The 14,074-nt window shown below is 41.4% G+C and overlaps 1 protein-coding gene across 4 annotated transcripts in view; it reads left to right on the top strand.

Annotated features, from left to right (window-relative positions):
• gtdc1 (glycosyltransferase-like domain containing 1) overlaps positions 1-14,074 on the top strand; it is a 41,107-nt gene that overhangs the window by 19,766 nt on the left and 7,267 nt on the right. For 3 of the 4 annotated variants that reach the window (XM_014173509.2, XM_014173507.2, XM_014173510.2), the window contains one exon: positions 8,332-8,592. In XM_014173509.2, the coding sequence (XP_014028984.1) occupies positions 8,332-8,592 (261 nt within the window). The remainder of the gene's footprint in view (positions 1-8,331; positions 8,593-14,074) is intronic. The other variant, XM_014173508.2, reaches the window with a different exon arrangement.

Raw genomic sequence — 14,074 nt, 5'->3', positions numbered from 1 at the left:
CTTGCATTACTCATCTCATATGTATATACTGTATTCTATACTATCTTAAGTAACTTAATAATGTTTACATATCTGGCATTACTCATCTCATATGTATATACTGTATTCTATACTATCTTAAGTAACTTAATAATGTTTACATATCTGGCATTACTCATCTCATATGTATATACTGTATTCTATACTATGTTAAGTAACTTAATAATGTTTACATATCTTGCATTACTCATCTCATATGTATATACTGTATTCTATACTATCTTAAGTAACTTAATAATGTTTACATATCTGGCATTACTCATCTCATATGTATATACTGTATTCTATACTATCTTAAGTAACTTAATAATGTTTACATATCTTGCATTACTCATCTCATATGTACAGTTGAAGTTGGACGTTTACATACACTTAGGTTGCAGTCATTAAAACTTGTTTTTCAACCCCTCCACAAATTTCTTGTTAACAAACTATAGTTTTGGCAAGTTGGTTAGGACATCTACTTTGTGCATGACACAAGTCATTTTTCAAACAATTGTTTACAGATTATTTCACTTATAATTCACTAAATCACAATTCCAGTGGGTCAGAAGTTTACGTACACTAAGTTCACTGTGCCTTTTAAACAGCTTGGAAAATTCCAGAAAATGATGTCATGGCTTTAGAAACTTTTGAAAGGCTAATTGACATTATTTGAGTCAATTGGAGGTGTACCTGTGGATGTATTTCAAGGCCTACCTTCAAAATCAGTGCCTCTTTGCTTGACATCATGTGAAAATCAAAAGAAATCAGACAAGACCTCCACAAGTCTGGTTCATCCTTGGGAGCAATTTCCAAACGCCTGAAGGTACCACGTTCATCTGTACAAACAATAGTACGCAAGTATAAACACCATGGGACCACGCAGCCGTCATACTGCTCAGGAAGGAGACGTGTTCTGTCTCCTAGAGATGAACGTACTTTGGTGCGAAAAGTGCAAATCAATCCCAGAACAACAGCAAAGGACCTTGTGAAGATGCTGGAGGAAACAGGTACAGAAGTATCTATATCCACAGTAAAATGAGTCCTATATTGCCATAACCTGAATGGCCGCTCAGCAAGGAAGAAGCCACTGCTCGAAAACCGGCATAAAAAAACAGATACAGTTTGCAACTGCACATGAGGACAGAGATCGTACTTTTTTTTCATGTCCTCTGGTCTGATGAAACAAAAATAGAACTGTTTGGCCTTAATGACCATCGTTATATTTGGAGGAAAAAGGGGGAGGCTTGCAAGCCGAAGAACACCATCCTAACCGTGAAGCATGGTGATGGCAGCATCATGTTGTGGGGGTGCTTTGCTGCAGGAGGGACTGGTGCACTTCACAAAATAGATGGCAACATGAGGGAGGAAAATTAGGTGGATATATTGAAGCAACATCTCAAGACATCAGTCAGGAAGTTAAAGCTTGGTCGCAAATGGGTCTTCCAAATGGACAATGACCCCAAGCATACTTCCAAAGTCAAGGTATTGGAGTGGCCATCACAAAGCCCTGACCTCAATCCTATAGAAAATCTGTGGGTAGAACTGAAAAAAGCGTGTGCGAGCAAGGAGGCCTACAAACCCGACTCCGTTACACCAGCTATGTCAGGAGAAATGGGCCAAAATTCACCCAACTTATTGTGGGAAGCTTGTGGAAGGCTACCCGAAACGTCTGACCCAAGTTAAACAATTTACAAGCAATGCTACCAAATACTAATTGAGTGTATGTAAACTTCTGACCCACTGGGAATATGATGATAGAAATAAAAGCTGAAATAAATCATTCTCTCTACTATTATTCTGACATTTCACATTCTTAAAATAAAGTGGTGATCCTAACTGACATAAGACAGGGAATTTTTACTTAGGATTAAATGTCAGGAATTATATATATATATAAACATTTTTTATCTGTGTCCATTCTGTTCAAGAGAAAATAGCCTAATTAATGAAAAAAGCATCTAATCAAGAATGGCATTATTTTCAATTAACTCAAACTATTGACTTTTTTCACAACTGCCACCAGTTTGGCACCGAAATATTTACAACATTTTGACAGTAAAATAAACAAAAGTGTCTAAGAAAATACGTAAAGGATATTTATGTTTTAGCAGGTGCTCTTATCCAGAGCGATTTACAGGAGCAATTAGGGTTAAGTGCCTTGCTCAAGGGCACAATGACAGATTTTTCACCTAGTCAGCTCGGGGATTCGAGACAGCAACCTTTCGGTTACTGGCCTACCCTCTTAACCGCTAGGCTACCTGCTGCCCTGTTTCATACTGAAACCCTCATACACCAATGGTATTCACTAAGTTAATGTTTTATATTTATACAGCTTTGTCATACATGTTTTTATTAAACATTTGTATTTAATATAACAATTGTATATTGTACATGTATTAAGGCCACACAAAGGGCGAGATAATTACAGACACCTATGATAATCTGAAGTACCCAAAAAGGCCACTAGATGTCATCTTATAAAATTTCCCCCCAAAACTTAACTTAATTTACCCAAATTCTGGTAATTTACTAGTCGACTTTGAAAGTTTCCAGTAATTTACCCTCCCTTTGCAATCCTAGTTCCAACCCAGTTAAAGATAATGGTTTAATGCCACAGAGGAAAACGGTCACTACTATTTTGAGGACGGAGGTCAGTTGGATATTTCTGAGGGATCTATGCTTTACATTGTACTTTTTTTTCGCTCTTGTTTGCAATGTATTATGGAACTTCCATATCCCTCTCTGTGTTTGTGACAACAAATCAAATCCTAACATGGGGATTTTCATATCCGAAGCTCAACCTGGATGAAAAACATTGAGTGGACAGGTTATATTTTGTGTATCGGAGGGTATTACCACCCGATCTGCGCTCCACAGCAGATGTCTGGGCTTCTGTGCCTCTGGTGTAAGCCGCTTGTTCCCGATGTCACATTTTGCAAGCCATATGCATGTTACATAATGTCATAATTTTCCCACAATAACCACCACAAAAAACTCCCTATTATTTTGTGACTTTTGGGTGTCTCAGGCTCTGAGCTCTACAGTCATCCATGATACTCAAGGCAAAACGTCCTCCATCCTCCTCCATCCTCCTCGCTCCCCTTCCACCTTAATCTCTGTCTAAGTCAGAACACTCGTGGGGAATTCCCCCCCTGGGCCCTCTCGCTGACCGTAGCCTCCTATCACCATGCCATATCGAGTAGACCAGCATCCCTCATAAGAGTGCTGCAGAGTGGACTGCACCGATAGTTTCTGACTAAAGGGTCAGCTCGCCAGCCTCATAATGACTGTAATGTAGATCTTAATGGGCTTTAATGACCTGCTCTGTCCGTGCCACGGAGGCTGAGGCTTCTCCCAGTGCTCTGGCTGCCTCAGGAACGGCTAAAGAGTAGCTGACTGGCTTGGCCGTCCCTCATCAAGCCACTATTAGATGGGCTAAATGGCTAGTTTTGGGGATTATGCTGATGAGATTGTTTTGAAGTGATGCCCCCAGGACAGTAACCTTGATGCTAAACCTTTGGATGGTTCCGTGCCTTGTATTCTGTACTACTCTGAACACTCACTCCTACTTTGTCAGGTCAGATTCATCCTGGAAGGACCAGGAGTGTCCTTAGATCACCTCAACAGTGGTGTCTGTTGTCATTAAAAACAAGACTCTGTGTTTAGTTCTAACTCAGTTACTTATTGGGATCCTATGTTGATCAACTCCTGGTACCACATGTGCTATAGATTTGACCTCAACCTCACAAACAAAGAAGAAACCCCATCACCTACAATGAGTCATTGTCATAGCTAATACTTATCATATTAGCAAGCAGCACTTTGGTCTTCTTTGGGTACGTGTTTCATGTGAGGTTGTACATTATTTATGTACCAAACAGTCCTTGGCTAGCCTGTATAATGCTACTGTGTGAGTGTACAGCCCAGAGGCCTCCATTTTCCTCCGTCCCCAGAGCAGAACAGAGCCCATTCTCACCGTGGCTCAAGATCACTGCCGTTTTTCATTACCCAGTGGGAGAGACACTTGTGATTATTGCCAATAAAGGAAATTAGATCAAATGATTTTTGACTTTGACTCCCCCCTTCATCCTTTCACATTTAATCAAATGCAGAGGTAAAGCCATCACAGAAATTGCTGTTGATTTATAAATAAGCTAATTGGCGGCATTCTCCCTAAGTACCGCTCTCTCTCCCTCTTTTTCCCTCTCTCTCACTCGCTCTCTGCCGGTAGATACGGCAGCGTTTTTATTGCCCCTAGTCTAAACCCCTTCATCCAATTTTTAAAATGGCTTATCGAATGAAATATTCCCAGGGGGCTGTGAGGCAGCCTCATTGGTCATACCTAACCACAAGTGGCTCTTTGTCAGCTCCACAGTCCAGCTGTACGGCAGAGGCCATCCCATGTCCATATCGGTTAGGTTCTTTATCCATCTGCCCACTCTATCCCACTTTGTCAGGTTTATCAATGCCTTGTCAAGGTAACGTCTTGCTGCTTGATTTCAGCAACACAGCTCTGAAAAGAAAGGCTTTATAGATTCTAATAACGCAAGTGCATTGCTAGAGACGGACAGTGCTTAACATTTGTCCCCTAGCCTAGCCATATGTTTTCATGCATTTTTTATGCTAATCTTTCCACACCTAAGGCAATATTATCACCCTCTCTTCAGTCTCTTTCCTCAAGAAGGATTCGTTATGTGAAAGACAGTAGTGCTTGAGGTAGATGATTAAGGAAGTTGACATTAGGAAACTGGTTTTACCCAATGAAGTGCCGTGGAACCATATACTGTAGCCGATAGGCTACCACACCCATTGCTTAATTGTAGATGACTTTTCCAGAAATATATATATATAAAAAAGCCATAAACACCATGAACATCTTATGGTAACGTTGCTAAATCTGTTAGCGGAGATTCGTCACGCCGTGATGTCATTCTCACCACAGGATTCTTCTGGCATCAGTAACAAGCTTTTAATGAAATTCAGGATGGGCCTAAACTCCACTGTATTTGCTACAATAGTTGCTGGTTCATTCAGGTGTAGTTGCTAAGAAAGACCAAGGCTGTGGGCGGTATGCTTTGATATACTGTATCTTTGTCTTCCTCACCCACTGGAAAAATACAGGTATTTATAAAGCCAATGACAATTCCTCTGTGAACCAGCAATTCTTGACTAAATACTTATTGGCCTAATCTTGGTCTGGCCTTGTGGTATCATCCAGAAGTAATAAGTAGACTGGATCTCTAGATTGACTAGAACAGTAACAAGACCCTCGGTCTATGCCACTCTGTAGCATGAAAAGCAGTGGCTCCTGCCTTTATAAATTCACCCTAGCCACGAACACTTGCCTTGGTGCCAACACTTTAAATGTGTTTCCCATTCCTTCGTCAATGACATCAGCATCTTTCCGTGCTTGTTCTCTTCCTCATCCAAGTCTGCCTCTCCAAGCAAAGCAACCTGACAAAGACAGAGGCTTTCGGTAGCGTCAGAAGATCTTCTCCATTTTTTGTTTTCATTAGTGAAGCAAACCATTCACAATGCACGAGATGGATACAGTTCTATGAGGAGATTTTCATATCTACTTCGATTGCTGTGAAATTGAACAGTGGGTAAATGCATTTAAACAATATTCCTAGAACACAAGCTCCATCTCCATCACAGGCCAGCATCATGTTGATGACCTCAGAGCCCCACAAGCCTCACAGGGTTAACCCATGTCTCCAGGCAGGCCAGAGGCTCCACGGTAATACAACAGTGATAGACTAAGTGGAGGCTATGAGAAATGACTGACATGTTTATTCTTTAAATGTTTTATGAAACTCTTTATTGTAAAAAAAAAAAGTGTCATAATACACTCAACAAAAATACAGTTGAAGTTTACATACATCTTAGCCAAATACATTTAAACTCAGTTTTTAACAATTCCTGACATTTAATTCCCTGTCTTAGGTTATTTAAAGAATGTGAAATGTCAGAATAATAGTGGAGACAATTATTTATTTCAGCTTTTATTTCTTTCATCACATTCCCAGTGGGTCAGAAGTTTACATACACTCAATTAGTATTTGGTAGCATTGCCTTTAAATTGTTTAACTTGGGTCAAACGTTTTGGGTAGCCTTCCACAAGCTTCCCACAATAACTTGGGTGAATTTTGGCCCATTTCTCCAGACAGAGCTGGTGTGACTGAGTCAGGTTTGTAGGGCTCCATGCTCACACACACTTTTTCAGTTCTGCCCACACATTTTCTATGGGATTGAGGTCAGGGCTTTGTGATGGCCACTCCAATAACTTGACTTTGTTGTCCTTAAGCCATTTTGCCACAAATTTGGAAGTATGCTTGGGGTCATTGTCCATTTGGAAGACCCATTTGCGACCAAGCTTTAACTTCCTGACTGATGTCTTGAGATGTTGCATCAATATATCCACATCATTTTCCTGCCTCATGATGGCATCTATTTTGTGAAGTGCACCAGTCCCCCGTGCAGCAAAGCACCCCCACAACATGATGCTGCCACCCCCGTGCTTCACGGTTGGGATGGTGTTCTTCAGCTTGCAAGCCTCCCCCTTTTTCCTCCAAACTAAACGATGGTCATTATGGCCAAACAGTTGTATTTTTGTACGATTTTGTACAAAAAGTACGATCTCTGTCCTCATGTGCAGTTGCAAACCATAGTCTGGCTTTTTTATGGTGGATTTGGAGCAGTGGCTTCTTCCTTGCTGAGCGCCTTTCAGGTTATGACGATATAGGACTCATTTTAATGTGGATATAGATACTTTGTTACCTGTTTCCTCCAGCATCTTCACAAGGTCCTTTGCTGTTGTTCTAGGCATGATTTGCACTTTTCGATCCAAAGTACGTTCATCTCTAGGAGACAGAATGCATCTCCTTCCTGAGCGGTATGACGGCTGCGTGGTCCCATGGTGTTTATACTTGCGTACTATTATTTGTACTGATGAACGTGGTACATTCAGGCGTTTGGAAATTGCTCACAAGGATGAACCAGACTTGTGGAGGTCTACAATTTTATATCTGAGATCTTTGCTGATTTCTTTTGATTTTCCCATGAGGTCAAGCAAAGAGGCACTGAGTTTGAACGTAGACCTTGAAATACATCCACAGGTACACCTCCAATTGACTCAAATTATGTCAATTAGCCTATCAGAAGCTTCTAAAGCCATGACATCATTTCTGGAATTATCAGCATTTTCTGGAAGTGAAATAATCTGTCTGTAAACAAGTCTTGGAAAAATGACTTGTGTCATGCACAAAGTAGATGTCCTAACCGACTTGCCAAAACTATAGTTTGTTGACAAGAAATTTGAGGAGTGGTTGAGATAAGGAGTTTTAATGACTCCAACCTAAGTGTATGTAAACTTCTGACTTCAACTGTATATAAACGCAACATGCAACAATTTCAGTAACAGTTCATGTTTGTAAATCAGCCAAACTGCAGTAAGGTCAAGACCCTGGTGAGGACGACGAGCACACAGATGAGCTTCCCTGAGACCGTTCCTGACAGTTTGTGCAGAAATTCTTTGGTTGTGACACAATTTCATCAGCTGTCCGGGTGGCTGGTTTCAGACGATCCCGCAGGGGAAGAAGCCGGATGTGGAGGCTGCCGTGGTTACACGTGGTCTGCGCTTGTGAGGCCAGTTGGACGTACTGCCAATTTCTGTAAAATTACGTTGGAGGCGGATTTTGGTAAAGAAATTATCTGGCAACAGCTCTGGTAGGCATTCCTGCAGTCAGCATGGCAATTGTATGCTCCTTCAACTTGAGACATCTGTGACATTGTGTTGTGAAAACTGCACATTTTAGAGTGGCCTTTTTATTGTTCCCAGCACTAGGTGCACCTGAGTAATGAACATGCTGTTTAATCAGCTTCTTGATATGCCACACCTGTCAGGTGGATCAATTATCTTGGCAAATGAGCAATGCTCACTAACAGGAATGTAAATATATTGTACCCACATTTTTGCGAAATACATTTTTGCATTTTGTGCCTATGGAAAAGTTATGCAAACTTTTATTTCAGCTCATGAAACACTTTTTAAATGTTTCGTTTAGATTTCTGTTCAGTATATAATAATATACTGCCGGATCATCATCAAGGGTCATACCATAGTGTATTTATGTCTTTATCACATTATGAAGTGGCGCAGTATGTATGTATGTATGTATGTATGTATGTATGTATGTATGTATGTATGTATGTATGTATGTATGTATGTATGTATGTATGTATGTATGTATGTATGTATGTATGTATGTATGTATGTCTTCATGAGTCACTTTGATTTAACCACAGCAGACCTGAAGTACTACTAAGTCCAGTAGAAGAGGAAAAGGAGGGACTTCTCAGTCTCAGCTCCCCTCCGGCTCCCAAAGCGCTGTGCTTGAGCCCAGAGCCAGAGGCTGCCATCCGGGATCAGAGGGAAGGCACCGGGCAGGCCGAGGCTCCTTCTCACCCCAGGGAAGAGCGAGGGCCTGGGGGAGGGAAGGAAGAGGGGGATGGAGGAGGAGAAGAGAGCCACGTCAGACCTCTTCATATCGTCTGGCCTCATAGGTGGTGAGTTGATGTCTTCTCATCTCTACACTTGAGATAGATACACACACAAGAACACACATACAGTGCCTTCAGAAAGTATTCACATCTCTTGACTTACTACAGATTTTGTTGTGTTACAGCCTGATTGGATTCAATTGAGATGTTGTGTCGCTGGCCTACACACAATACCCCATAATGTCAAAGTGGAATTATGCTTTTAGAAATGTTTATAAATTAATACAAAAATGAAAAGCTGAAATGTCTTAAGTCAATAAGTATTCAACCATTTTGTTATGGCAAGCCTAAATAAGTTCAGGATTAATAATGTGCTTAACAAGTCACATAACAAGTTACATGTGTGCAATAATAGTGTTTACCATGATTTTGAATGACTACCTAATCTCTGTACCCCACACATATATATTATCTGTAAGGTACCTCAGTCAAGCAGTACATTTCAAACACAGGTTCAACCACAAAGACCATGGACGAATTTCCAATGGCTCGCAAAGAAGTGCACCTATTGGTAGATGTGTTAAAATAAAAGAAGCAGACATTGCATATCCCTTTGAGCATAATGAAGTTATTAATTACACTTTGGATGGTGTATCAATACACCCAGTCACTACAAAGATACGGACGTCCTTCCTAACTCAGTTGCCGGAGAGGAAGGAAACCGCTCATGGATGTCACCATGAGACCAATGGTAACTTTAAAAGGTTACAGAGTAATTGCTGTGATAGGAGAAAAAAACTGAGGATGGATCAACAACATTGTAGTTACTCCACAATCCTAACCTAAATGACAGAGAGAAAAGACGGAACCTGTACAGAATAAAAATATTCCAAAACATGCATCCTGTTTGCAGTAAGGCACTAAAGTAAAACTGCTAAAATTGTGGCAAAGAAATTAACTTTATGTCCTGAATACAAAGCATTACGTTTGGGGCAAATCCAACACACTGATTACCACTCTTTATATTTTCAAGTATGGTGGTGGCTGCATCATGTTATGGGCAAGGGAGGTTTTTTTTAGGATAAAAAGAAACGGAATAGAGCTAAGTACAGGCACAATCCTAGAGGAAAACCTGGTTGTCTGCTTTCCAACAGGCACTGAGAGACATTAATATTTCAGCAGGATAATAACCTAAAACACAATTTCAAATATACAGTGGAGTTGCTTACCAAGATGTCATTTGATGTTCCTGAGTGGCCTAGTTACAGTTTTGACTTAAATCAGAATGAAAATCTATGGCAAGACTTGAAAATGGCTGTCTAGCAATGATCAACAACCAAAATGACAGAGCTTGAAGAATAAAAAAAATACATGTGTGGAAATATTGCACAATCCAGGTGTGCAAAGCTCCTATAGACTTACCCAGAAAGATTCACAGCTGTAATCGCTGCCAAAGGTGATTCTAACAAATATTCACTCAGGGGTGTGAATTTTTGTGTATGTATTCCATTTAATCAATTTTGAATTTGGGCTGTAACACAAGAAAAATGTGGAACAAGTCAAGGGTTATGAATACTTTCTGAAGTAATGTTCAATGTTAACCATATATGGTTATGTTTTGTAAGGACTCTAGGAAAATCCTATGGATAGAGGTTATTTGTTTCAGAACTAAGAAACATGAAGAAAGTGTTTGGAACCTACCGTGAAGGCTAGCGTGTTAGCATATCAAAACACCTGTCATGATTTACAAAAACAGCAAACACGTTTGGCAACTGGGTTGTTGTTACCTTGCTTGATTTGCTGTGTTTGCCGCTCCTGGCATCGCATGGCATGTCTTAGAACAAAGCAGTCATGCAAACCATAATCCAAAGATCATGTCGTAGGCCTATTCTGGAACTAGAATGACCTGGAAATACCTCTCTAACAGCAATGTACGTATGTACCAACCCTGCGGAGAGTTATTTGCTTTGGATCATCAGAGTGTTGTTTGACAACAAACCGAGGGCATGGAAAATTACTAACACGTTTTTGTGTAACAATGTCATAAAAAGAGTGGAAACTAGCTAGATATTATTGGTTGTGTTTTGAGTTTAAGCTTTAAGGCCTTTACTAAGAATTTCTATAAACAGGTATGCTCTTACTGTGTGGTTTCCCAGTCAACATTAGCCATAGAATGTAAAAACATACGTTAAATGAAATGGCATATTAAAACATGACTTGTGTAACAGTTAGGGGGAAGTTTCAAGATACTCTGGGTGGATTTGGGAATGTTTTTCTTTTACGTAAGCAGAAATATCCTTTACATTGTTCAGAGTAGTGTAGGCCCCTTTTTTGGCACACCATTTCTCTATCTCTGGCTCATCTGTGTTGGAGAGGAAAGACAACAGATTTTCTGTGGATTCACATTTTTCTCCTCTGACTCCATTCTCCTTTCGGCAGCGAGGCTTAGTTTCCTCACCAAAACATGTCCGTAAATCAGATTAACAACCGCAAAGACCACCAGTGCCGTAGTTCCTCGCTGGCGTCGCGATTTGCCATTGTAGGAATCATTGCCATTCTCCATTATCCCTCCCTCTCTGTGTTTGCATGGGTCGGGTGTCTGTTTTTCACCTACTCTTATATCAGTAACAAAAGCACCCATCATGTAATCTCCTCTAAACTGAGCAAAACACAGATGGATTATCGCTTCCAACATCCAGGCTTCATAAACCTTGGCTTATTCTGGGGTAAATTAGGATTTACAGTGGGCGAGCGAGGGGGAGAGAGAGAGAGAGAGAGGAAAGAGAGAGAGAGCGAGCAGCCCAGATAATCTCCTCGATTGATGCTGCTCACAGTTTGTTGCATTTCATTCTCTTACATTTTTACTATCTCTGCCCTCACTTTTTTGTGCTCATCATTGGTTGCAGATTGTTAATCTGTGTGTGGCCTGGATAGGCGTTCATCCTCAGATTACAGGACTGTCTTATTGCAGGCAATGGCCCGGGCGGCCAGGCCAGGCCAGTGGGATCAGATCAGCCCCACCAGAGGACAGGACAGCTGTTTTACAGGTGAAGATGGCTTCGTGCCACAGTAGTGATGATAATAACCAGCGGGAGAGAAGAGCATAGCAGGGCGGAGGCTAAATCTCTGCTACCAGGGGCTTTAACTCCGTCTAAGGTTCATCAGGATCAGCTTTTACCTCAAGAGGATTGTCCTCCTGCAGTATTTCTGATTGCAAAACAAACAACGCAATCAAGATGTGTAGGTCATGTAGGCACACAGCAGATAATCGAGAAAAAGAAACACATCGCGGCGGTGTGTAACACCCTCAGGATGTTATGGAGTATATGACGCTATTCTTGATTCCTGATTATAGGACACCCTGCGAGAGGGGCTAGCCTAACGTTACTGAGGTGCCTGGGTGTATTGTTTGTTGTTTTTCGGATAATCCCTGTCCAGACGGACCACTGGTCATTAAGTGCTGACGCACAGATTCGTCCAGTGATGTGCCAACAGAGTCTATCAGTATTGACCTCCACCCATCCTGCTCTGGGCTTTCCCCTGGCATGGCCTCAGGCCGCCAACCTGACCTCAACCAACACTCAGGACTGATTGACATAGGACCAGGAAATAGAAGTTAAATACAGGGGTGTGAGCTGATTGACTCGCTTATTTTTTGTGTTGTAAGGGGCAGTTCTGTTTTTTTCAGAGTCATCACTACAATGTGTTGTTTGTCATGCTATATGGCCATTCTTCAGCATTTGTGAGTCTGAACCTAGAGGCATTATACTCCAGTGAGACGATGTCATGTGGGGCGGTACATTGTGGTAGGCAGCAGGCACTGAAGGATATGTATTTGTGTGTGAAGATGCAGCCTGTTGCCGTTCCCAAAGTTAGTTCTATTTTAAGAAATGTCTAACCCTTTGTAGTTCTCCTAGACTTATGATTTGAAAATCACCACTATCTACAGTGGTGCATGTTGTCAGGCCTTTGAATGGAAGAATCTCCTCGGTCCGCTCCATACTGCATGTTGGTCTATCTTCAACAACCAACTCTTTGTCTTTCAAGTGTCCCCTTAATTAGTGCGCAGTCCTTTGGTTTCTGGTGATTGGGCTCATTTCACATTGTGCATTGGAGTAAATAGTATTTGAATTTTAAAACGCACCTCTTGGGTGCAACATAAAGGAGAATATTTAATCATAGATTTCTAAATGAGAGGATCTTATTTTCTTTTGGCTGCTACGTGATACATATTAATGAGGTTTTTCTGGGTAGTACGGAACATACTTTTTACTTGATCATTTTACCCGGCTTCATCTGCATTCATCTGTGAGGTCACAGGGGTGATAACGCACCACAAAGGACTCATATAAAGTAAGTGCATAAAGAGAAAAATAGCGTTAGTCGGAGCTGTAAACTTAGGAGGGAGAATTAAGCACGCGGAAGATGTACCGACCTCGTATCTCTCGAGACCAGACTAGCAGAATACAGGGTAACTGTTGATGTTGGATGATAGCACACCTGATGGGAATGGGATAGTTGGAGGGAAACATCAGTTCAGTTGACTTGAGGGAGTTCTGACTGTAAACTGTACTGTACCTTAGAAAACGTCCTTGATGTGCCTCAGCAGCAGATTAGTGGTGTGTATTGGCAGTGTGGCTGATTTTGTGAAGATGCCAAGTAGCCTTTGTTTGTCACTCTCCCTCTAATCAGTGGGATGACAGCTCCCTCCGACTTGGTTGACTGTCGCTGGGGGTTAACGGTCCTCATTAACAGATCTAGGGCATCAGTGGGGAGTCAGGGCTCGCACTGTGATACGCTGCCGAGGTGTGTGTGTGTGTGTGTGTGTGTGTGTGTGTGTGTGTGTGTGTGTGTGTGTGTGTGTGTGTGTGTGTGTTTTGAGAGAGAGGTTCTTCCTGATAGTCATATCCCACACATTAATTAACACTCATTTTCCTACAGAGGGGGATGGTAGCCTAGTGCACAGTGCATTATTATCACCGTCTCATTCACTCATTGTCCTCCTCTCTATCTGTAATGGGGGAATAGGGATTCATGCCTCGCATAAGGAGTTAAAAAGGGTAGGAAATAAGGGAATTAGCTTTTATCCACAGGGGAAGCCAATGAATTTGAGAGCTGAGAATGAGAATAAATAAGCTCCTATAATACCTCACCTAAGGAGATCCTGTGGAGGTAGCATTAGGAGGGATCTGTCTGAATGATGCTGCTTTGTAGAAGGCGTTTGACCTTCACACACTATCCATCACAAAAATGTTATAGAGTACAGTCGATTATTACAATTCAGAGATATGTTGGTGATAAAATACAATGTGTGGTGTTACGAAGGGTATGTATATTGTAGTGCTTTGCGGGGTGCAACTCAAAAGCCTGAAACTTTCAACCATCCATTAATGTGTCGCTTCAGTGTGTAGAGTCATGCATGGCAGCCATTTTACACCAGAATACTCAACACACAGTGATTGTAAGTGGAGAGGACAGTGATTGTAAGTGGAGAGGACAGTGATTGTAAGTGGAGAGGACAGTGATTGTAAGTGGAGAGAGGACAGTG

Source organism: Salmo salar, chromosome ssa25, assembly GCF_905237065.1.
Source record: "Salmo salar chromosome ssa25, Ssal_v3.1, whole genome shotgun sequence".
NCBI classification, from domain to species: domain Eukaryota; kingdom Metazoa; phylum Chordata; class Actinopteri; order Salmoniformes; family Salmonidae; genus Salmo; species Salmo salar.
Note: the sequence above shows the minus strand (reverse complement) of the source record. Positions and strands in the feature narration are given on the sequence as shown.